Raw genomic sequence first — 26738 nt, forward strand, 5'->3', positions numbered from 1 at the left:
GGGGGGGTATGAATGGGGAGTGCGTTTTTCTGTGTCTGGTAGTGGGTGCTTGGATGAGGCGATTGTTCAGGTATGATGGGCTGTCTCCGTGTAGGGTTTTAAATAATATGCAGTAGAATTTGAATTGGATTCTTTCTTGGATTGGGAGCCAATGTGAGTTGATGAAGCTTTTTGAAACACATTACTTTATCTCCTGAGCTACTCTGATAAGATTTGGATTTGGAAAGAGTCGCATTTACCCCCAAAATAAAATAAACTGCTTTCACTGAATACACTCAAGCAGCTATTGTTTTTTAGTTGGTTTTTTTTTTATACAGTAATTGAAGGGCAGTTCTGTAAACTGGGTGGTCCTATTTACGTGCACATTGCATATGTCAGTGTTCAAAGTGATGATATATATGTGCACAAGTGCATATATATGGACATAAATAGCAATATTCTGACTAACTTACATAGCAGATATTTACAGCAGGATCAGTATGGATGAGGCATAGGTGGGGCTCCCTCCTATAGATAGTGTTAGTTACACCTGCCTCTGCCATATTTAGGTGCCCATATTTATGCCAGCTCTATGGCTGGAGTAAGTATGAATACCAACATGTTGGATGCACCAACACCAGATCATGCTAGTATTATATAATGGAATTTAGGCCATATGAAAGTACCTTTCATTTGGCCTTGTGCCCAATTATAGAATTAACCTCATCCCCAGTGGCAATTGCTGTAAATCGGGCATACCCAACAGAGTCTATTCTATAACTGGAATGCCCAAATAACAAAGGCAGTGAGCCTATTCTGTAATAACACTTATGTGTGTAAGTGTTCATGTAAAGTACTAGTATAAGTTGGCATCAATGTGCGTATATTTGGGCACATCCACTTGCACCAGATCAATGGCTGGAATAAATGAATATGCCTAAATGTGGCACTAAAATGGGTTAACTCACAGTATTGTGTATGACCTGCCCATGCCCAGTGAGCGCTCCCTTAAATTTAGGCACTAAGGCAATTGTCCACAAACATTATAGAATACCACTGGGCGTTCTGCTAGCACTTACATTTATTGCAAATGGTGCAGTGTGATGTGCTTAATTTTGCTGAATTGAGAAATTATAAAAGGTATTGTTGACTGGAACTATGGCAATCAGATGATCGCAACTCTGAGAGAACCTGCCTCCCTCCTCTTCTTTCAGAGCACTGCTTACTGAGACAAAAGGACTTAAGTTGTCAACCGCTGCCTAACAAAAGAAGGCAGATTTGATACAAAGGAGGATCATTAAGAGCCAATAAGGAACATAAGAATGCAAATACAATACAACTTATTATATCCCATAATTTTCAAAAAGGAATCATTGCGGCTTACAGCAAGATGAATTACATTTTTAGTGCTTAAGAGAACTTGGATGTTCTAAAATAAAAGACCATCTCTCTGAAACTCCCAGGCCTATATGCTCAAAACTCTCTCTGCCTTTCATGATCAGCGCTAAATCAGTTTAGTGTGAAAGTTTTTTACCTACTGATGCACATAATGGCTCCCCGCGGCCTTTTCCATGATTCTTAGCAGCCTTCAACTCAGCTACTCAAATGTTGTATAATAAGGTCATTAATATTAAAAAGAGAACTCCGAAAGATGCCTTCCTTGGTGATGCACAAAATGAAGTGTTGGATTTTAATGCTCTGAAATCAACGACAGGTCTGGAGGTGTCAGTAGTGTTAAAAAAGCACTGAACAGTTAAAGGGAAGGGAAGCCCCAAAGCAGCCTCCTTCTGCTCAGCTGTTAAGGCAGGAAGAGTAGTGTGTGTATGTGCGTGTATTTTTTTAATGGACACAGATGTTATGCATGTGTTACACACATATAACACCTGTCCACATTAAAAAAAAATTGTGCCAGACCACCCTAACAGCCCATCTTCCCTACCCCTTGAATCTTAAAAAAAATAGTAGGTCCAGCCCCCCCCAAAACCCCCGACCCCCCCCCCCCATGAAGATTAGCAAGAAGAATGACCGCTTTCTCCTGCCTTGGCCACTCAGACCTCCTCCCCCATGCCGTGCCCCCGTACCTTATTTAGATGGTCTTGTCTCTGCAGTTAAGTGAGGGAATGTGCGCAGTCCATCAGCCCCCTCCCTCCTTCCTTTCTATCGCCACCATCTGGGCATCTCCCTTCCTTCCCCTAACTTTTGTGACAATTTTTGTTTTCCAGCTGTACGAGCCTTTCAACAAGTTGCGCATGGCTGCTTCAAACTTCTCCTCTGACGCAACCGGAAACAGGAAGTTGTGTCAGAGGAGAAGTTTTGAGTAGCCACACTCAGGCAGCCGCATGCAACTTGATAAAAGGCTCAAGCAGCTGGGAGACAAAAAAAGGAAAATTGCCACGAGGGTGAGGGGAAGGGAGGAGGGAGATGACCAGACCGCAGTGATCGGGAGGGAGGGGGCTGATGGACCACAAAGGGTGCTGAAGAGAAGAATGAGGGGGAGGGGAGAGAGGAACAACTGCTGCATGGAAATTAGTAGGAGAGAGAGGGGAACACGCTGGAAGGAAGTGGAGAGAGGGGGAAGGGAGGGAGGAGAAGATGCTGCATGTTAGTGGGTAGGAGAGAGGGGAGAAGATGCTGCATGTTAGTGGGTAGGAGATAGAGGGGACAAGACTCTGAAGGAAAGTGGGGAGGGGAGGGAGTGGAACAGATACTGAAGGAAAATAGGAAGGAAAGAGAGAGGAAAAAGATAAAGAGTACATGCTGGATGGGGTAAGAGAATAGATTTAGTGAGATACTAGAAAGGATGAGGGAAAGAAGTAGCAAGCTAAAGGTAGACACAATGAAAGTGAAATTGAGGACTGGAAAGTAAGTAGACAAGAGATAGAAAACAAATTGTGAAGGAAGGGCAGAAAAGGAAGGGAAAGGGAGAGGAGGGAGAGATACCAGAGCATTGTGGGAGAGGGAGGAGACAGATACCAGATCTGAAAGGAGGAAAGGAGGAGAAAGATACTAAAAAACCACCTTAGCCCCCAGAGACCCAGTGTTGTAATATTACAACATCACATTTAAGGCTACAAAATAAACCCTCCCCCATTTTTTTTCTTTTTAAAACTTCATGTACATTACTAATAGAACCTATTGTTCAGTTCTGCAACACCATTGGATGGTTGAATGTGTAAATAGGTCTGTTTATCTGGCCATGAAGTCATACAACCCTGTTGCCTGCTTTGGAGTATATCATCTTGTTGTTTTGGACGGGATACATCAGGACTAAAGTAACTAAAAAGCTTGAAATATTTTTTTATGTGATCATTAATATGTGTAGATCATGCAGATTTTATGACATCATTGAATATACTGATTTTAAGAGATTTAGAGCTGGTTATTTCTATGTTGTAATTTTACAACAGTGGGTCAAAGTGATAGCAAGGTTTTGTCTGCACTCCCCTGAGACCCAGTGTTGTAATATTACAACATCACATTTAAGGCTACAAAATAAACCCTCCCCCATTTTTTTTCTTTTTAAAACTTCATGTACATTACTAATAGAACCTATTGTTCAGTTCTGCAACACCATTGGATGGTTGAATGTGTAAATAGGTCTGTTTATCTGGCCATGAAGTCATACAACCCTGTTGCCTGCTTTGGAGTAATGATGTCCATTCCCTCTGCACACCACTGGAGTACTTTCAGAAGTTTGTGACAGAAGATATGATCAACGCTCTGGCAGATAACACAAATCAGTACAGTTTTCAGAAGAAAGGATCATCTATAAACACAAACACAAAGGAAATAGAGCAGATGATTTGCATGTATCTGAAGATGGGTCTTGTCCAAATGCCTGGAGTCCGTATGTACTGGGAAGCAGACACAAGATACAGTCCTGTCGCTGATGTAATGTCACGAAACAGATTCCAGTCTCTGTTGACATCATTACATTTTGTGAACAATCTAACCGTGTCTGAGATGGAACAAAAAAGTGACAAACTCTGGAAACTCAGACCATGGCTTGATGCTTTCAGAGAGAAATGCCTAAAAGTGGTCCCTGAAGAACATAACTCTGTTGATGAAATGATGATCCCTTTCAGGGGGAAATTCAGCAGCATCAAACAGTACATGCGTGGCAAGCCAAACCCATGGGGGTTCAAGCTGTGGGCAAGGACTGGAATCTCTGGTATACTTTGTGATTTTGATGTGTACCAAGGCAGTGTGAATGGAATACGGGCAAGATCTGAACTTGGACTATCAGGGGATGTTGTGATGAAACTTGCTTCCACACTTCCACATAGTCACAACTACAAACGCTCCACCTCCGACCTCCCTCCCTCCGCAATCACTCTAGCCGACCACTTCGCGAACAAAATCCACACTCTAAAACTGTCTCTTTCAGCTCACAGCCCCGATCCCCCACTCAACCTACGCGCAGCAGATACTGAAGGTTCAATAGCCGACATGTCCTGGACCTCCTTTGTAAATCCTGACTGGAATCTATTACTCGAACTTTATTCTAAATACGCCAATTCCAACTGCCTATTAGATACTTGTCCTCCCACCATCATGAAATGCGCCCCCCCCATCATTCAAAGCAGAACTCTTCAATTGGGTATCTCTATGCCTGTCCACGGGATACTTCCCGTCCGAACTTGGCCACATCCTCATTTCCCCAATCCCTAAACAACCCAAGGAGCCAATCTCTTCCATCACCAACTACAGACCCATCGCCAACATACCACTCTTCCAAAAACTCATGGAAGGTCTTGTCAACAACAACCTTACGAATTACCTCGACAAGTTCAATATTCTTCATGACTCCCAGTCCGGTTTCCGCCCAAATCATAGCACCGAAACCGTCCTAGCTACCCTGACAAATTACCTCCTCCACCTGTTCTCTCTGGGTAAAAGCGCCCTGATACTTCAATTCGACCTGAGTAGTGCCTTCGACCTGGTCGACCACGACATTATGCTCAACTGCCTTGACTCCATCGGCATCTCCGGACAGGTAATACATTGGTTCACAGGCTTCCTAACAAACCGTACCTACCAGGTCCACACTAATGGAGCCTTCTCCCACCACTGGCGTAACCCTTGTGGAGTCCCACAAGGCTCTCCCCTATCCCCTCCCTATTCAATATTTACTTGACCCCTCTGGCACGAAGCCTAGCAAACTCTAACCTAAAATCGTTCATATACGCAGATGACATCACCATCATTGTCCCCATTACCTCACTCACTCTAGAAACGGAAAAACTCATCGCATCTATCCTCACCAAGTTAGAACTGTGGACCTCAAAACTCAAATTAAAATTGAACTCTGAAAAAACCAAAATCTTCCTAGCGAGTCCCAACCACAAATTAACAAACACTTCCCTCAGATTGAATGGGCTAGATTACCCTATCTTACCCACCATAAAAATCCTTGGAGTCATCCTGGACCGCACCCTAACCTTCGATGACCATACCAGTGGCCAGGTGAAAAAATGTTTCTGTACCCTCTGGAAACTGCGCACCATCAAACACTACTTCGACCACCAAGCCTTCCGTCTACTCGTTCAATCTCTGGTATTAAGCATATTAGACTACTGCAACATTATTTACCTGGGATCCTATAAAAATACCATCAAACGTCTTAGAACAGTCCAAAATGCGGCCGTCCGCCTCATCTATGATCTCAAAAAATACGACCATGTTAGCCCCTACTACACCAAACTCCATTGGCTTCCAGTTGAGGCAAGGATCATCTTTAAGTTCGCCTGCCTCTGTTTCAAAACTCTTACAGGATCTTCCCCAATCTACTTGTCTGAGCACCTTGAAATAGCAGGCCCCTCTCGCACGCGAAACGCCCACCTATTCACCTTTCCCTCCCTAAAAGGCTGCCTCTACAAGAGATTCATTGATAGAACCCTAGCATTCCAAGCGGGCAAATGGAACAATTGCCTTACCGCCCTCATCTCCAACTCCCCGCCCTACCACCTGTTCAGGAAGTCACTAAAAACCTACCTCTTCGACAAATTCCGCTAACGCTGCCTTCCCTCCTTCCCTGCATCCTCCTGACCTCGACATGCCTCCATTCCCTCTGACTACGCCCCCCTCCCAAGCCACTATGGCCTCTCTTTCTCAATTTCTGTTTTACCTAATTGCCCTGCCTTTTCATTGCCTCCATTTACCACCGCTATAACATGTAACATCGCTATATACGTACTGTCTCTTCTTTAGTATATGCCTTTTTATTATTGCTATTTATGTAACATCTCTGTAAATGTAACAACACTGTAATATGTATCATCGCTGTAAATGTACAGTCTCTTCTATTGTTAACCGCATTGAACTTCCATGGTATTGCGGTATACAAGAATAAAGTTATTATTATTATTATTATCTATGCAGACAACTTTTTCACCAGCATCCCATTGATAGTTAGGCTGCTGGATTGTGGAATTCATTACACAGGAACAGCCAGACAAGTGCGCCTTCCAAACTGTAATCTTGAGGATGAGAAAAGCTTGAAGAAAAAGGGAAGAGGAAGCTTTGATGTCAGAGTGGAGTCAAATCACAACATTTGTGCTGTGAAATGGTTTGACAACAGACAGGTTACACTTGTGTCTTCCTTTGCTGGCCCACAACCAGTGGAGAAGATTCAACGCTGGGACAAAACTGCCAAAAGATTTGCGCTAACATGAAATTTTTTGTGCAAAAACACGAAATTTCTTGATTACCGCTGATAGAAGTCAATGGGCGCTTCACAGGGAAAAATTTGTGTTTTTATATGATACTCATTTTTTGTATTAAATTGATAATAAAAATTACTTTTTTCTTTATTATACTATTGTTGTTGTGTATATACATAAACTTAGGTGGGTCTTTATAAGCTGTAAAGTACAAATAAACTTTTAATTATTCCTTACATGTGTTCAGAGAGAGAGTGACACTATTGAAATTCTGCTACCTTACAGGCCCAGCGTTGCAATTTTACAACATCCTCCCCAAAAGTTACTAAAATGTCAAAATAAAAAAAAACACTGATTTAGGGATCACAAGCCTCCTATAACAACATGTGAACGTTCGAAAAAAAAATTTTTACGTTTTTTTCTATATTTGGGTCTCTGGGGGTTAGGGAGAGAAAAATGGAAGGGAAGAGGACAGAGATGCCAGACCATGGGAGAGTGGAGGGAAGAAGATGGGTGCCAGACCAATGGGAGGGGGATGGAGGGAGAGGTGGAAGGGAGAGACAGACAGTTTCTGGTAGAGGCACTGAAATAGAGCAGAATGATGCCATAAGGAAGAGGCAGAGAGAAGGTAGACAGTGGATGGAAAGAAGAGAATGATGATAAGATGAGGAAAGCAGAAACCAGACAACAAAGGTTGAAAAAAATTTCTATTTCTTTTCTCTTTTTTTTTTTTTTGCTTTAGGATAAAGCAGTATTGTAGCTGTGTTCAGTATAAAACTATTCAAGGCTTGTGTGGATGGGATCAGATAATTTGCGGGGACGGGGACTGGGCTCACAGGGATGAGGTTGGTATGGGGACCAAGCTCATGGGGACGGGGCGGAGATGGAGACAAATTTTTTCCTTATGTCATTCTCTGGTTGTGAGAGAAAGTCATGATCACTGAGGTAATGGATAGGTCAGCTGCACTGCTGCAGGAAGAATTTTCATGTTGCTGAGACTGTGTTACAAGCAGTGCCTGACAGTGTAATGGTTTGGGGCTGATAGATACTTTATGTAACCCAGTGCCTGTGTGATGAGCATCTTCTCTGTGTGTAAATGTAGGACAAAGGCTTTGCATTTACTGCACCTTAACTTTTGCAGTTAGGGTCAGAGTAGGATTAATCCTTTGATGGGCACTAAGCATACAAGTATCCTGAGCTCCTAGTCCCACCCCACCTAATACACCACCCATTTCTCCATTTATTTATGCTAATATAAACAGCATCAAGCAATTTTTAAAAAAATTGTTTTATTTTTATTAAATTAAATAGTTTATATTTTCTCTCACTGGGCTTTTCTTGAAAGCCTAGTATCTTAGGAAGAATGCAGAATTCAAGTATTTCTGCATTTAGAATGAAAGTTATTAGGGATTGTTTGGCATATTTGCCTTCTTTTTGCTCTTCTTCGAGAAAAAAAAAACTTATAACCAATGCAGTTTGCCATGAAACTTTAGATTACACAAAACTAATATACAACATACACAAAAACGTTATTTGTGAAAATGTTCTTAAGCCGTGAAACCAGCCCGTGATGCTATTTAAAAAAAAATAAATAAAAATCTGTCACTAGAATTTGTTTAATATCAAAATCAGAATGTTGTAATTTCACATAAAGTCAAATGAAACATTTGACAGACTCTAAGAGCAAAAGTGGCCTAGAACAGATTTATAATAAAATAAAACTGTGCAGGATTCTCTTTATATGATTCTCTTGAGATGGGTTGCTTCAGTTTGATTCTGATACAATGGACAAACATGTTAGCTCACTAGACAGTTTATTTATTTATTTAATTTGATTTCTATCCCGTCCTCCCAGTAGCTCATAACGGGTTACAAGCCAATATTCACAATGGAATACATTTGGATAGTACAATGACTATATAGCAGCTTAGCACAAGTTTTGGAAGAGCAGGGAATAGAGGACAGATTGGCAGGGGTATTTAAGGGAACCACATTGGTTAGAAAAGTTGACAATGTAGTATATTGAAACCAAGCATAGAAGGGCAGTGACTTCCGGTCCGCTTGGGTGGAGAGGGGGAGGGGAGAGGGAGCGATTGAATGCAGTTGGAATTTAGTTGAAGAGGAGGGTCTTCACTGCTTTCTGGAAGGTCATCAATGAGTTCTGTGTCCTGATTTGCAGGGGGAGTTGGTTCCAGAGTTGAGGGATGACATGGCTGTAGGAGCGTTTGCGGGCAGTGACCTTGAACTACACGTCTCCCTCCATATTCGCGGTTTCAGCAATCGCGGTTTCAGTTATTCACGGTTTTAAGCTTCATGGCTTCTCCCCCCAATTATGTCAGCTTGCATAGAGAAATCGCTGATTCCAAGCATTTACAGAGAAAATCGCTGATTCCCAGCACTTTCTTCTCCATGTGTTGCCTCTCCTTCAGGAACAGGCCAGGTCTCCCACCATGTTATTTGCGGTTTCACCATATTCACGATGGTTTTTAAAAGAAAACAGTGAATAACATATGAAAAAGGTATTCGTGTTTTTTCTGTATTTGTGGTTCTGTTAATCCCCTATCACAGCGAATACCGAGGGAGAAGTGTATATCCAGGACAGTAGGCCATATTTTTCAAAGAAGTGTGCAGCCAAAATCTGTACTTAAAACCCTAAGATGCCAGATTATGACAAATTTCTACATGGAGACTACATGTGAGCAGTGGGAGGGGCTGAAGGCTCTGATTGCAGAGCAGAGGCTGCGAACTATAGACCAGTGTGTCTCACATCAATAGTGTGTAAAATTATGGAAACTTTACTTAAAGGTAAATTGGACACGATATTGGATGAGGGGAATCTAAGGGATCCCTGTCAACATGGATTCACCAAAGGCAGGTCATGCCAATCCAATCTTATAAGCTTCTTTGATTGGGTGACAGGAAAGCTAGACTTAGGAGAGTCTCTGGACATAGTGTACTTGGATTTCAGTAAAGCTTTCGACAGTGTCCCACACCGTAGACTATTAAACAAGATGAAATTGATGGGGTTGGGTGAGAAACTAACTGCTTGAGTCAATGATTGGCTGAGTGGAAGACTTCAGAGGGTGGTGGTCAACGGCACCCTCTCTAAGACATCGGAGGTGACTAGCGGAGTACCGCAGGGCTCGATCCTGGGACCATCCCTTTTCAACATATTCATAAGTGACTTGACCTGGGGGCTTCAGGGTAAAGTAGCACTGTTCGCCGACGATGCCAAACTGTGTAACATAGTAAGTGAAAGCAACCTCAAGGACAGTATGACACAGGATCTGATCACGTTGGAAAACTGGTCCTTGACATGGCAGCTGGGCTTCAACACTAAAAAATGTAAAATCATGCATCTCGGCAGCGGAAATCCATACAAAACATACGCCTTGAATGGAGAAACGCTAGCTAGGACTTCAGAGGAACAGGACTTGGGGGTAATCATCAGTGCAGACATGAAGGCTGCCAAACAAGTAGAGAAGGCCTCATCTAAGGCAAGGCAAATGATGGGATGTATCAATAGAAGCTTCGTCAGCCGCAAACCTGAAGTCATAATGCCACTCTACAGAACCATGGTGAGACCTCATCTGGAATACTGTGTGCAATTCTGGAGGCCACATTACCGGAAAGATGTGCTTCGAGCTGAGTCGGTCCAGCGGATGGCCACTAGGATGGTCGCCGGACTCAAGGGTCTCTCATACGAAGAAAGACTGGGCAAACTGCAGCTCTATACCCTAGAGGAGCGCAGGGAAAGGGGTGACATGATTGAGACGTTTAAGTACGTCACAGGTCGTGTCGAGGTGGAAAACGATATATTCTTTCCCAAGGGACCCTCGGTCACAAGGGGGCACCCGTTCAAACTCAGAGGAGGGAAATTTAGTGGTGACACCAGAAAGTATTTCTTTACAGAAAGGGTGATAGATCACTGGAATAAACTTCCGGTGCAGGTGATCAAGGCCACCAGCGTGCTCGACTTTAAGAATAAATGGGACACCCACATGGGATCCCTTCGAGGGTCGAGTTAAGGAACCAGGTCACTAGCACTCAGACTTAATGGGGTGGGTCAATAGAGTGGGCAGACTTGATGGGCTGTGGCCCTTTTCTGCCGTCATCTTTCTATGTTTCTATGTTTCTATTAGCTAAAAATCACCATTTTGAGACAATCAGGGCCTTCAGCCCCTCCTAATGCATCCCAAGTTGCATTGGGAGGGGGAAGCCCCATTATTGCAGAACGCAGCCCTGTAAGCAGGAGGTAGTGAGCTTCCCTCCTGCCGCTTGCTCTTCCAAAGGTATGGGGGGTTCTGGGGATGTGGGAGGGGGGTCTCAGGAATGTTGTAGGTATGGGGGAGGATAGAGATGGGGAGATACTGGATATTAGGGGGATGTCGGGATGTGACGGGGGAGGTACGGGATACCAGGGGGATGTCAGGGGAAGGGTGTATGGTTCTGTGGCCCTGCTGGTCCTGGCAGGGGGAATCTCCATCAGCTGAGCAGCCAGGAATCCCCTGAAACTTGCTCAGCTGATGGAGAGTCCTTCTACCACGATCAGCTGATGGGAAGCCTATGGGTGTTTTGTTTTGGGTTTTTTTTATCTTTGGATGGTGGGAGGTGGTTGTGACCACTGGGGGAGTAAGGGGGCTCATGCCTTAAAACCTCCAGTGGTCTTCTTGTCAGTTTGGGAACCTTTGTGGAACTTAGACGCAACTCAAAACAGGTCTAGTTGCCAGCATCTAAATTCCCTCTAGGAAAGTTTTGATTATGGCTGGGGAATGTCCAGATTGAAGCCCGCCCGATTCCCGCCCATAACATACCTCCCAACACAACCCTTTGCTCTCTGGACACACAGCAGCTTAGAAGTGCTACTGCAAGTCCAGAAAGTTGGTTTTGATTATCGGAACTTTGATGTCCCTGCTATTAGGACGTCCAAGTGCCGATTAGGCTGTTTCTGAATGTTTTAAACTTTTGATTATGACTAAAAACCGGCCTAAATCGGCACTTGGATGATCAGTAACACAAGTGGTCCAAGTGCCGATAATCGAACCAGGTTTTAGTCGCATTTAAAAACGACTTAGGCTTTCACAGTGCTGCTGAATGACCAGAGCTAAAGGGGGTGTTTCAGGAGGAATGTCAAGGGTGGGATTTGGGTGGGACGTGGGCCGTCCTAGACTTAGTTGTACCGAACTAACCGAAATAACCGAAATAACCGAAAGTTTTACACTGCCTAGATGGAACTTGGACGTTGTTACTTAAGCCATCTAAAACCAGGTCTAAGTCCATAGAAGGTATCCAGAGTGACCAGATAAGCACTGCAGACACAAAGTACAGACCTCCACACACTGCCCCAGTGATCACTGATCCCCCCACCCCCACCTCCATAAAAATCGTAATAACAACTTTACATATCTGCCTCCAGAACATCAGTGCCTGGCAGCCTGGCATAGGAAAACCTAATAGAGCTGCACAGAGGTGATTTAAGTGGTCTTGGAGATGGATTAGTGAACCATGGAGAGGAGGACCCAGGCCCATAAGCCACTCTAATCACTGCATTCATGGTGAAAAATGTGCACCCCAGAAACCCCCCAAAACCCTTTTATATTGCCATATAAGTGGCTCCTGCAGCCATAAGGGCTATTGGGTTGGTAGATAGGTGGGTCTAGTAGGTTCTGGGGGTGTTTTGGGGGGCTCACTATGACTTATAAAGGAGCTGTAGTGAGATGTGTATGTGGCATTCTTTTTGTGAAGTTTACAGCAGTGCCCTTTAAAGGTACCCCACTACTCTGATGCCATGTCTGGGTGTCCTGTCCATCACTTTTCTGGCCCCTCCCATGCCCAAAAGGTCTTTTTCTAGGCGTTTGTGACTTGGATGAATTTTTGGCTGAAAATGGGATATAAAGATGGCTTAGTGGTCTGGACGATCATACAGCAGGATGTACAGTTAGATGATTTTCGGAAAAAAAAAAAAAATGTTGGACGTATTTTTTAAAAATGGACCTTTTCTCGTGTCTGACTTTGGGCGACTTGCGACTTAGGCTCAAAATGAATTCAGACATTTCTTTTGATTATGCCCCTCCACGCATTTATTAATCGGTTAGTATGAAAAAATGTAGCTTTACTAAATAATTAGGGAAAATTCTAAAACTGGTGCCTAAACTTAGGTGCCAGTAAGCACCCTACCAATGCCTAAATTAATTGATAAACACAGTTAGAAATGGCAAAATAAAAAAACTGGCCCCTCCCAGTGCATCTCAGGATGCACCAGGAAGGGGAAGGCCTGCCATTGTGAAGAGCTGGGCCTGTCGGCATGAGAAGGTGGGCAACCCTCTTGCAGGTCTTCTTATAAATGTATGATGTGTGTATATGTGTGGGGGGAAGGGTCATTCAGGCAGGAAGGATTGGGTATCCCTCCTGCCAATTGGAGGAGGGGTCTCCTGCCTACCGCAGCCAGCTGAGCTGATCGCAGCAGGAGAATTTTCCCGATCAGCTGAGCCAGCAGGACTCCATGAACCATGGTTTTGGGGAATCCTGCTGGCTCAGCTGATTGAGGAAAATTCCCATGCTGCAATCAGCTGATGACAAGCTGTGGTCCAGTTTCAGGATCCCCCCAGCAAAGACAGGCGGCTAAAATGTAGGCCAGGGTTTTCCGGCCTACATTTCAGCCACCTATTTTTGTGTGAATCAGGCATGATTCTCTAACCAGCACTGCCACGTAATCAACACATGATCGGCTTCCGCTGACATGGGCATCGGTTAGAGAATCCAGGGGTTACTGCAGAACCTATTCTCTGCCCTCTGGCCTACCCCCAATGATAATAGTTTATTTTTTACACATGGGAAACACATTCACATGCAAAAATTACTGCAGGATGCCTTAGTGCACCCCATGGTAAGCATGTTTTGGTGCAGTAACCACAAGTTAGTAAAAAGGGCTTCTAAGCCATGTTTATTTTCGGGGAAGCACGGTAGTTGTACCCTTCTCCTACACTGCCAATTCCAGACTTTGTTCCTTTCATCTAGCTGCCCCCTATGCCTGGAATAAATTACCCGAGTTTGTCTGCCAAGCCCCTTCCCTTGTTAAAAGCAAACTAAAAACCCATCTTTTTGATATAGCCTTCAATCCTTAACCCTTCTCCTCTGCCCTCCAACCCAGGCAGCTGATTAATCGTTCCCCTTAACTGTATCCATGACATTCTGTCTGTCTGTCTTGCCTGTTTAGATTGTAAGCTCTTTCAAGCAGGAACTGTCTCCTTCATGACTCTGAACAGCATTATTTATGTCAGGTAGCGCCATAGAAATAATTAATAGCAGTAGTATTAGTAGTCGTAAAAATGTTGTTCTCGTTCTTGCTATTTTACTTTCATCATTAGGTAAAATGTTAGAACTAATTAATAAGAACAAAACAAACAATCACTTTATGAAAGTTTTGCATTATTTCTAATAGATAATTTGTCCTTTTCTAATTTGGAGTTCATGTTACTTTTATTTTTAGCTGTATCCTGTGGTATCCCAGACTCTCCAGGAAACGGTTCAGTTATGGGTAATGAGTTCACTTTGGCCAGTAGAGTGATTTATGAATGTAATGAGGGCTTCAGGCTAGAGTCTATTCAACAAGCAACAGCAGTGTGTCAAGAAGATGGATTATGGAGTAACAAAGGGAAGCCACCTGTTTGCAAACGTAAGTATGCATATATTACTTCAGGGGTGAATTTTTTTTCTTGTTAATATATTTTTTTACTGTTTTTACAGAAAACTTAACATGCGCTAATTGCTAAGAAGCCCATGAGTTTTTAGGATTTAGCGTACACTGAGCTGAAGTAAAAGAAACTCTAAGGGCCCTTTCCTGTGCAAACAGCATCCAATTCCTTATGGCTGGGTTATATATCCCAACTCGCTAGTTCCTTGCAGGAGGCATCAATAATTTTTCTCAGCTTTGCCTCCTTGTCCCCCTGGGCAGTGCCCTCTCTCTTTTATTGCAGATTTTGGCATCATCCACAAAGAGACAAATTATGTGCAATATTGCTTCCAAAAAATGTTTAAAAGAACAGGCCCAAGAACTGAGCATTCAGGCACACCACTGGTAACATCCCTTTCCTCAGAGTGATCTCCTTTTTCCGCTACCCACTGTCGCCTTCCACTCAACCAGTGAATACAAGAAAGCTTTGAGGGCCACCAAAAGATTTCATATTTACACATACTACTAATTTTGTAAACTACCTTGACCTGCTTGTTCAAACTAGGTACTAAACATTAAAATTATTACTAATAATGATTTTACAACTCTTCAAAGATATATTTTTAAAACTCTCTTTATTTTGGGTTGTCAACAGTAGCAAATTCTATAATTGAAAAGCCTGAATGACACACTTCAGAGATTGTTTCCAGTTACTATGTCAAGTAGGCAAGATTTTAAATTTACACATTTGTAGAATTTGAAGAGCATTTCAGCCAACTGTTTGGAACCACAATAGAGAACTCCAGGTCTGTGTTTTGGAGACCATTGCTCTAAACTGTCGAGATCAGGAATGTGTGATAGTGGGGAAGAACAAATTACTAATTTGATTGTTGTAGGTGTCTGGGACTTGCTGTGGCGAGATCCAGACAACTGCAATAATCATGATGCCATCCACGGAAGCCTAAGAGAACAAACTGATAATTTGTTTGAATCCCAGTTTAATTCACACTCAACAGTCCTCCCTTCCCAATACAACGCTTTGTGATTAGACATATTGCAGAAGTCGAGGGCTGACAGATGGAACTAAGCTGAATAATTTGTATGTTTTTCAACAGAAGATGGATTATGAATGAAGGGAAAATCAAACCAATTTGTCCTAAATAAAAAGATAAATCTTACAATTGGTCATGCTGGGATATATCTTTAGCAGCATGAACTGGATTACACTTCTTCCTCAATATTCACGGTGATTAGCGGCAGAGTCGGCATGCGAATATTAAAAAAATGCGAATAACTTTTAGGGCTGACTTTGACCCACCCCGCCTCCTGCCTCCCCAGACCTTACCTGGTGATCTAGCAGTGACATGGGGCAAGCACAATCTTCCTATGCTCCTGCCCTGTGCAGAGCCGTCAACAAAAATGGCTGCTGTGAGTTCCCGTGGTCTGATAAGACTACAACGGAAACTCACGGCAACCAATTTTTGTTGACGGCTCTGCATGGGGTAGAAGCGTTGGGAGATCGCTCCTGCCCCATGTCACCGCTAGGCCACCAGGTAATGTCTGGGGAGGTCCGGGATGCATGAAGGAGGCGGGGTTGGACGAATTTACGAGTACTAAACCTGTGAATTCGGAGGGGGAAGTATAACTGAGTAGAATTGAAATTGGTGGGAGGAGGGGTTCTGTCTCTTCCTGACATTTTCATAAGAACATAGTTGTCATATTGGAACAGACCAAAGGTCCATCAAGCCCAGTATCCTGTTTCCAACAGTAGCCAACACAGGTCCCAAGCACCTAGCTAGATCCCAAGCAGTAAAACAGATTTTATGCTGCTTATTCTAGGAATAAGCAGTGGATTTCCCCAGGCCATCTCAATAATGTCCTATGGACTTCTCGTTTAGGAAAGTATCCAAACCTTTTAAACCCTGTTAAGCTAATTGATTTCACCACATTCTCTGGCAACGAATTCCAGAGTTTAAATACAGTTGTGTGAATAAATATTTTCTCTGGTTTGTTTACTATGTTATTTTTGGGCTCAATATTCAAAATTATTTAACTGGACGGGGGAACTCCTGCTTGTTGAAATCACACTGAATCCTATTCATCTGCGTTCAGCTGGGCAGTGCTGACAAGTTTCTCCATTGACCATTGCAGCACTGGACAGTTTCTGGGAATTAGTGATATTTAGGGCTCCTTTTACTAAGGTGCGCTAGCGTTTTTAGCGCACACAGGAAATTACTGCTCGCTACGCTTCTAGAACTAATGCCAGCTCAATGTTGGCATTAAGGTCTAGTGCACACGGCAATGTAGCGCACGCTCTTCCGTGCGTTAAAGCCCTAACGCAGCTTAGTAAAAGGAGCCCTTAGTGTCAATCCCTGCATAGCTAATTGGGCAAGTAGGGGCATTTCAATTGCCAACCTGGCTGTCTGCTTAGCAATGCTGGTGCAGCACTGAATACTGGCCTTACCCACCTAACTTATGGGTACAGTTGCTGACCTAGATATTCAGTGCTGGTGCCCAGATATGTTAAAAAAAACCAACAACCAAGAAACAAAATCAATAGAATCATTAAATCAACAAAATCCTAAAGGGCATAGAGAAAGTGAATAGGGAGAGATTCTTCAAACTGAGGGGAGCCACAAACATTAGAGGTCACTCGGAGAAATTGAAGGGGGATAGGTTTAGAACAAATGCTAGGAAGTTCTTTTTTACCCAGAGGGTGGTGGACACATGGAACGCGCTTCCGGAGGATGTGATAGGCCAGAAATCTGTACAGAGGTTCAAGGAGGGTTTGGATAGGTTCCTGAAGGAAAAGGGGATAGAGGGGTACAGATAGAACTTGAGGTAGGTTATAGAAATGGTCAAAAACCACTTCACAGGTCGCGGACCTGATGGGCCGCCGTGGGAGCGGACCGCTGGGCGAGATGGACCTCTGGTCTGACCCAGTGGAGGCAACTTCTTATGTTCTTATTACTATTTTAAAGCACAAGCAAGTCTTTTTATTTTTACAACGTACTTCTTTTTTTTTTTTTTTTTTTTTATACAAAATATAAACTTTACTACAAATTTGAGAACATCTTTGAAAAGGTTAATAACACAGGGCCTCTTTCACAAAGCTGCGGTAGCAAATCTTGCAAATTCCTTTGGGCTATGTTGCATTTGCTATGTCAGTACTCAATACTGCGGTTTTGTAAAAGGGGCCCTTAATCCAATAGAGTGTGAAAAAATCTCCAGATTTTCAGTCAACCTGTGAATTCTCTCAGATGTATACCCAAGAAAACCCAGATTTCACACTTGGGACAAAATGGTCCGGATTCTCTAACTAGCACCGTTGTCGGCAAATGCCATGTCAGCCACCCAACCACAACAGTTACAGAATCATGCCTCTGGCACCAGAAATATAGGCCAGGGTTTCCCAGGTCTACATTTCCGGCACCTACCTTTGATGTGAATCATGCCTCCACAGTGATGCTAGGCAGCCTAAAACTCCTACAGAGATGTGATTCCATTCATAAAACAGAACCACCCAAAATGTATGTTTAGGCTACTCCTTTCCATGAGCACATAAGTGTTTGTGAACTGCTGTGATCTTGTATCAAGTCAGGTGGTATACAAAGTGAAATAAACTATAATTATGATACACACCAATTTGGGTTTTCCATTCAATAAGAAACTGTCGAAGTCAGAATTGTTGGGATTTCCTCTTCAAAAGTGTGTGTGACAGACTTTCTTGAGCTGACAACATCCAAAATGAACAGCCATTTTCTAAACTGAAAGAACCAAAATATGAATGCAAAAAAAAGCAGGCACAAAAATGTCTGGCATCATTTGTACAAAAATGGCCACACAGATGTCTCTGCAGAACAGCGGGGCAGCTCTAGTGGTCAGTGCAGTGAATTTTAGCAAATGGCATCCAGATCCAAATCCCACCCCAACTCCTTTATTATGTATTGTGAGCTCTCCAGGCACAGAAAAAAAAATACTGTAACTGTACTGTACACCATTACAATAGTCTTCAAGCCTACAGGTATCTCATACTGTGGCAGGGAGAAGGCTAAGGCCAATGACCTGCCTTGACCTCCACAGCACCAGGCTGATTGATCCCTGGAGTGGCTAAGCTAGAATGGGTGATACTGATTTTCCCTCCCCCACACACTGAAGCTTCTCCTATACATAACAGAAATACTTTTTTAAATTTGTTAGCCTTAACTTTCTTTTCTAAGCGAGCACTACACTTAGCATTGCCGTGACTATGAGCTCCTTATCAAGCATAATGCAGGAAACACATAACATTCCTTAATTGAGCTTTAAGGGAAGATATATCATTCATACACATTTGTAGGCAACTCTCCTGTGCCTTTCTCTGGTTCCCACAACATTTCTGTCTCATTTCCTGTTCCTGTTTTGTTTCTCAAAGAAACACTCTCTTCAGAATCCATGCATTCATCGATCACTGGTACTGCCTCACTTTCCTGTGACTCAGAATGCATTTCTACATCTGGGACCTTTGACATATGGTTCCTACCCTGGGTATAATCTTTAGCCTTATTGAGCCTTGGAGGTTCTCTAGCCATGATATCACTCTCAGCCTTTCTTCACCCCACCCCTCTCTTTTCTCTAGCTAGAACAGAAGATGTGGAATACGTAGACTGTCTCACCCAGTCAGGATCCTCAGACAAGGATGAATAAACCTATGGTGCAGAAATACTATTATTTCCTGCAGCTTTTGGCTTTACTGAGTCAGTAGCAGAGAGAGCTAAAGTCAGTAGTACTGACTTTAGCTCTCTCTCCAGTGATAGGACAGGTTCTCTTATTCCCTTGCTAAAACCTAGGGATTTCTCTGGTTTCCCATGTTTCTCTGTCACAATATATGAACATATAGGTCCAATAGTTATATTATTGTTTTTGGAGGGATCACACATTCTACCAAAAACAGAACTAGTTATAGTGAGATTTGGACCTTGGTCTCCTTCTCTATAATCCACTGCAATGACCACTAGACTACTCCTGGGAACTGCTTGCTGCTCTGTTGGGTATGCCCTTGATACTGACATAGCACCTGGTATCTCCTTTCAGTTTCACTTCTAAAGGGGGGGTGGGTATAGGGCGACATCCTACTTGAACATGATTAAAACAGGTCTAAATTCAAATGTACTTCATTTTTGTTTTTTACATGGATATGTCTTCCTGTTCCATTATAGCTGAAAGATGTCCTAATTCATGGCCTGACCTAGCCTCACCTAAAACCCATCTGCAACACCCCCACTTTCTTTTTGGATGAAATACAGTGAAATATATACTGCTTTTTGGTGATGGTAAGGGCTCATGTGTTAATGGAGAAAATTTGGAAAAAAATAAAAAGATTTCCAATTTACCCCTGTGGAAAAAATGATTGGGGTATCTCTATTGCAGGGTCTTCTAAAAGTAGGGAGATCCTGGATTCTGTACAAGGAGAACTGTTCCAGCACTTGGTAATGGAACCATGTGGGAAAGGTTCATATTGGACTTAGTGCTTACAAACAGGGAAAGTGTTTCCGATGTTATAGTGGGTGATCATCTGGCATCATCCCCTTCCCTTCTGTGTTGATACTCCCTTTCTTTTATATTTTTTAAATAAAATTTTATTGAGAAAAGATTTCTTTTATACAAAACAGCAAGAACAACATGGGTCCACTTCAAATATGCCCCCTCCATAACTGAGTTCTCCCCATCTCCCTCCCTTTTTTTCCCTCCCCCTCTATCAAATGACTCACATATATGATATTTTGAAACATAAATCTCTAAACTTGACTACTGCAGTTCTATCTATGTTGGTCTACCGGTAAATCAGATCAAATGTCTTCAAACCTTACAGAACTGTGTTGCACGTTTCCTCTTCAAAACAACAAGATAAGGTCATGCTTCTCCATTGCTTCACCAATTACATTGGTTACCTGTGAATTACAGAATTAAATGCAAGATCAATTTTTTTACCCACAGGTCTTTCCACATAGGTGTTCCCTGTTATCTTTCATCCTACACAGTCCCATATACCTTATCACGTACCCTATGATCCTTGGATTTGAACAGAATGGTCCTCCCTAATCCCTGCCAGACACATCTAGAATCAACTAGTCATGCAGCCTTTTATTTCTTAGCTCCTTCTCTTTGGAATTCCTTCCCTGCCTTTATGAAATCTGAGTAATCAATTTCCCCCTTCAAGGTTATGCTTAAGACATATTTCTTCCCTCTCTCCTTACCTGGTGCTGGGGAGTGAAGCAGGTGGTTGGGTTGGCTGGAACAAGGATAGACCAGTATTTTCTGTTAGATTAGGCATGCATCATCTTGATGTATGGTATTTCTTTCCTATTATGAATGGTCTTTTCCTTTTAATAATTTGGGGGGGTTTGGGTTGCTTTTTTTAATGTATATCACTTTTATCCTTTAACAGTATAAACAGTATATCAAGTCAATAAATAATAATAATCAAGCAGCTGTATCAATATCTCTGACAAATGTTGGGTCATCTGCAATGGGCATATGAATATTAATAAGAGTTGTCATCTGTTCTCCAAATTTAATAGTTAATATGGTCTACCTAAATGTTGAGAAAATACCAGAGAGGCTATAGATCTTAACCAGAGTAGCAACTAACTTTTTTTTTCTTTTTAACTGTCTCTGAAAAAGCTTTCACTTCATATCTCTTATTTGACAAGACTATAGAGTATTTGGAATTTAAATGAGTTTCTTGCAGGAATATGTTAAGACTGCCATTGCCAAGGTATAACATGACTTTTTTTTTTTTCATTTTTTATAGATTGTTCATGCCCTTCACATTGAAGGACAAGATTTTCCACATTACCATCATTTGTAATGACCTGAGACTAGACTAGATAGGTAATAGAATAAAATATCCAGAGTTCATAGGCTCATTTTTACAAGAGGTTTTGTGGCTAGTACAACAACTAACAGACATTTGTCCTATAATTTATTGTTATTAGTTGGGTAACTTTGACCTGGAACCCTTACTTGTGCACAGCAACGAGATAATGCTGCAATATGCAGCCAAATGAAAGTAATAAACATAGTTGCAGTATAAGGGACTGCCAATTCAAGTGGCTGCTCAGAGAAAAACATATGACAACAAAACAAAACAAAAAATGAAGTAAAATAGTTTAACTCTTCATTACCTACATGTCAGATGTGCAGACCAGTCTTCTGCATTCATACACACTCAGATGTTTAATCAGACCATAAAAATATCACCAATTTTGTTCCATCACCTAGACTTGTTTAAAGTGCTACAAACATACTATCTGTACTGTCAAAAGCAGGAGGGTATGGAAGAGCAATTTTTATTTCACTGTCTTTAGAGAGGCATCCAGCATTCATTTACTGAATATTTTAAAATGATAGCACTACTGATATCATCAGCAAATGAGGCATTAACAAAGTGTCAATTAGAGAATGACATGGGGATAATTTTTTCCCTATCTCTGCAGGAACTCATTTTCCCATCCCGGCAAGTTTTTTTCCTGTCCCTGCCCCATTCCTGAAAGCTCTGTTCTCATCTGCAGAAGCCTCAAACACTTTAAAATCGTACATGTTCGAGGCTTGTGCAGTTAAGGCAGAGCTTACAGGAATGGGACAGATGTGGGGATGGGGAAAACTTTGTTCCGTCATTTTCTAGTGTCAATGACCATGTCCAAATCTAACGTCCATATCCAAGTTTGACCTTTCTCACAGTGGAAAAACAAGACATTTGAAAGATATCTTACCATTAGGCGAGTATGCTATGGAGGATCCTTCTCTGCTGCCATTCTGCTATCAGTCGGTGTACCTCAGGGCTTTGTCCTGGGTCTTCTTCTTTTCTCTACACTTCCTCCCTTGATGCTGTAATCTCCCATGGTTTCCAGTACCATCTGTATGCTGATGACTCGCAAATTTACCTCTCTACACCCAAAATTTCTACATGGATCCAAACCCAAGTCTTGGCCTGCCTGTCTGATATTTCTTCATGGTTGTCTTGCTGCCACCTAAAACATGGCCAAGACTGAATTCCTTATCTTTTCTCCTAAACCTGCCTCTCCCCTTTCTCCATTTTCTCTACTTCATTGGATAACACTCTCATCCTCACTGTCTTGGCACACAACCTTCAGGTCATCTTTGATTCATCTTTTTTTGCATCTTCATATATTCAATGGACCGTCAAAACTTGTTGCTTCTTTTATATAGTGCCATTTAAATCCAGACTTTGCTTTCTGAGCATACTGTCAAGACCCTCATCCTCACTTTTATCATTTCTCACCTGTCATTTGCTTCTCACAGGTCTTCCGCAAAACCATCTCTCTTCTTTTCAATCTGTTCATAAATCTGCTGGGCACCTCATTTTCTGACAGTGTCATTATGCTCATGTTATCTTTCTCCTCAAGTTGCTTTATTGGCTCCCTCTCTGCTTTCAAACTCCTCTTACTGACATATAAGTGTATTCCTCAGTATCTCTCATCTCTTACCTCTCCCTATACTCCGCCCCAGGAACTCCATTTGTTGGGCAAGTCTCTCTTGTCTGTTCCTGTCTCCTCTCTTGTCTGTTCCCTTCTCAACTCCCAACTCTGTCCCTTCTGCATTGCTGTGCCGTATGCCTGGAACAACCTGCCTGACTCGGTACGTTGGGCTCCGTCTCTGATGATATTCAAATCCAGGCTAAAAGCCCACTTTTTTGAAGTTGTGTTTAAATCGTAACCACACCAACTTGTAAAGCACCATATTTGTCTATCATCCCCTCTGTTGTCCCTGACCCTCTCTACCTTCTCATCCCTTTGCATTTCTCACATGAACTGTATATACTTATTCACCATTTTTGTCCAGTGTGTCTGTCATAATTAGATTGTAAGCTCTTTCTAGAAGGGACTGTCTCTTGCATGTTTAATATACAGCCCTGCCTGTGTCTGGTAGTGCTACAGAAATAATAATAGTGGACTTTGCAAGACTGGGAAATTAAGCATAAAAATGGCAGATGTTGTTTAATGTGAGCAAGTGCAAAGTGATGCATGTGGGAAAGAGGAATCCGAGCTATAGCTACGTAGTGCAGGGTTCCATATTAGGAGTCAATGCCCAGGAAAAGATTCTAGGTGTCATCATTGATGATGTATTGAAATCTTCTGCTCAGTGTGCAGCGGCAGCTAAGAAAGCAAATAGAATGTTAGGAATTATCAGGAAAGGAATGGAAAACAAAGATGAGAATGTTATAATGCCTTTGTATCACTCCTTTTGTTGCCGCACCTTGAATACTATGTACAATTCTAGTCACTGCATCTCAAAAGAGATATAATAGAATCAGAAAATGTACAGGGAAGGGTGACAAAAATGATAAAGGGCTTCCCTATCAGAAAGGCTTCCCTATCAGAAAGGCTTCCCTATCAGAAAGGGTAAAGCGGCTAAGGCTCTTCACCTTACAGAAGAAATAGCTTAGAGGAGAAATGATAGAGGTCTATAAAACACTGAGGGCCAGATTCTCAAAACTCACCATGCATTTAGTGATGGGCACTAAACCAGTCCTAGCCAGTTTAGCGTACAAGTATTTTACTGGCTGATTCTCAGAATGGCTCAATGTGCTCTTTTTTTGTGCTTCCTAGCAGCTTCCGATTATAGTATGCATTGTAATACAGCAAGGCCATTAATAATAAAATTATAGTACAACAAGGTCATTAATATTAAAACAAGCACTCGGGGAGATTCTCTAAACTTTCTGGGTGATTCTCTAAACTCATTGTACTATATTTACGGGCAAAATTTTCTGGCAGGGTGTGAGATGTCCTAGCCTTATTTTCCGGTTTGTGCCTGAGCACTGATTGGCTCAGGCACAGACAGGAAAGTAAGGCTTGACAGCTCAGACCCCACCACAAAAAAATCCCCAATTTAAAAAAGGACCTAAATTCCTCCATCCCTCCCACTGATACCCCACACCCTAGGCCGGGGCGCACTGGGACAGGAAGGGAAGGTTTCCGAGTCAACTGCAGGCCATGTGTAGGAACCATGGCCACAACTGAGAAGAGAATTACGGCGGGGAGGAGGAAGCCGGCCACAGGAGGTTACACCCACAGGAGGGAGGCAAGTGAAGAGGAGGATGAGGGGGTGCATTGGGATACAGAAGAAAGAGAGAAAATTTCAGATAAAGGATGGAAGGAAGGAGGGAGGAGGCATGAATTTGGGACACAGAATGGAGAGCATGAACTTGGGACATAGGATGAAAAATGGAGGGAATGAGGGAAAGAGATGCTGAGGTGGGAGAGGGAATAGAAAAAGATCATTGTTAGGCATGGGAGTCTGAAAGAATGGGAAAGAGAGATGGTGCACATGGGGAAATGAAGAAAGAGAACTGTTGGGCATAGGGAGGGAGAAAAATATTGGACATGGTGGTGAGAGAGGCGTGAGGTACAGATGTATGGGGAAGAGAGAGATGAGAGGGAGAAATGTTGAATGTGGTGATGGAAAGGGAACAGTGGGATGGATGAAGAATGAAACTAAGTGTAAACTTCCTATCTTTTCTTTCCATTTAAACTACAGTACTTTATTTTAAGGGCTATTTCTTTAGTGATTAATATTTGTATAGACTGTGTACTACAGGATCCGAGTTTCATACAAATTCAACTTAAGAATTGTTTAAACAACGGAACCTGCTCTTAACCCAGGGACTGCCTGTACTGACTGGCATGTTTTTAAAGCTGTATTCCTGAAATTTGCTTAAAAGCTGGAAAATTATATAGATGACTCTAAAAACTCAATTTCCTTTGAAGAGAGTATTTCCCTCAGGTCAAATTTCTTTTTGTTTTATATAACTACATCTAGATTGTAACTGGTAGGTGTATCAATTGTTTTATCTCTAAAGAAAACAATCTCTCATCTTTGAGAAGACGTTGCTGTAGTGCTGAAAGTTAAATGACAAACGAACAAACTGATGTTACCCTAAGGCATACTAAGATAAAGGTTGAAATAAATGTAATGTGTTTTGCTTTGATTATCAGTAATAATATAGTCCCTTAGGCAGATGTTTGATGCTTATTTCTTTCAGCTTAATTATTAGGTTTGTCTTGTTTTGGATCATTGAAGATCGGTTTAATTCTACAGAGCTGAAAAAGCAGCATGCCCTTTTTTGTAAAATATCAAATTTATATGCACAGTGCATTAACTAATGTAACTTGCAGAAAAAAATATTCATGGGAAAATCCTAAAATTCTATTGGTTTGGATAGGCTGGAGTGAGCAATGGCAACTCCAGTAGTTGGGAACTAAGGTTAGTACTGGGTAGACTTTTAAGGTTATGGCCCAGAAATAACAAAAGAAAAAACCAACACATTTTAATTTAATCATGAAATTGTAATGCATGGGATTACAGGGCAGACTGGATTGTTCTTTAATTTATAAAAAAAACTCTTGGACCATTGAGGTCTTTATCTGACATCATTTACTATGTTACTATGTCTACTTTTGAGTGTTCAGGTTTTTTTTTGTAAATCCCATGGTCACCAAATAAGTACATTTACATTTTTCTCGTTCCCAGTGTTTTACCATCCTGGGAACATCTTTTTCTTTCCTCTATCTCCCATTTCCAAACACTGAGATCTGGGTCTTTTTTCAAATGGAAATTACAGCCATTTATTTCATTTTTCCTTATGGCTTCAAAAACATTGTTCCCCTCTATTCCCATACCCTCACTCCTTTTCTTCCATTTTGTGATAGATCTAAACTATACCCACTCCTTTAATGTTCATCATTATGTCCTGTTCGCTCTCTAGTCCACGATCTTGCCCTATATCTAACTGGTATTGTTCCCTTTCTTAATCTGCTACCATAGTATTTCATTCATCTCCCTTGCATCAACCTTCTTGGACACATCATATATCATTACCAACTTCCTTGCCAAGATAGAAACGTGATGGCAGATGAAGATCAAATGACCCATCCAGTCTGCCCATCCACAACATCCGCTATCTCCTCTTCCTCTAAGAGATCCCACATGCCTGTCCCATGCAATCTTAAATTCAAATAGTCTTCATTTCCACCACCTCTGTTGGGAGACTATTCCACACATCTACCACCCTTTCTGTAAAGAAGTATTTTCTTACATTACTCCTGAGCCTCTTAACTTCATCCTATGCCCTCTCTTTCTATTGTGTTCATTCATTTGAGAAAGACTCACATTAAGGAGGTGAGTCTTTTTCAAATGAAAGCAAACTCCGGAAGGAGAGGGCATAGGATGAAGTTCAGAGGTAATAAGATGTTGACAATTCCTTCCCGTTTCTCAAAACACTAGTCCACTTTTCTTTATCTTTCAGATCTGTCTTCCTTCCATCCCCACAGAACATGCTGCTTCTCTGTAATTCTTTTCTCAGCGTGCAATTTTCCTGAATGCATCCCTCTTGTAACCTTTCTTCTCATTCTCCTCCTTTT

At 42.0% G+C, this 26738-nt stretch overlaps 1 protein-coding gene across 1 annotated transcript in view; it reads left to right on the forward strand.

Moving 5' to 3' along the window:
* Window positions 1-26738, forward strand: part of CSMD1 (CUB and Sushi multiple domains 1) — a 2397241-nt gene that overhangs the window by 2121675 nt on the left and 248828 nt on the right. The window contains exon 50 of the mRNA XM_033936341.1: window positions 14131-14316. Within this exon, the coding sequence (XP_033792232.1) occupies window positions 14131-14316 (186 nt within the window). The remainder of the gene's footprint in view (window positions 1-14130; window positions 14317-26738) is intronic.

The sequence above is a fragment of the Geotrypetes seraphini genome, chromosome 3, assembly GCF_902459505.1.
Source record: "Geotrypetes seraphini chromosome 3, aGeoSer1.1, whole genome shotgun sequence".
Classification (NCBI taxonomy): Eukaryota; Metazoa; Chordata; class Amphibia; order Gymnophiona; family Dermophiidae; genus Geotrypetes; species Geotrypetes seraphini.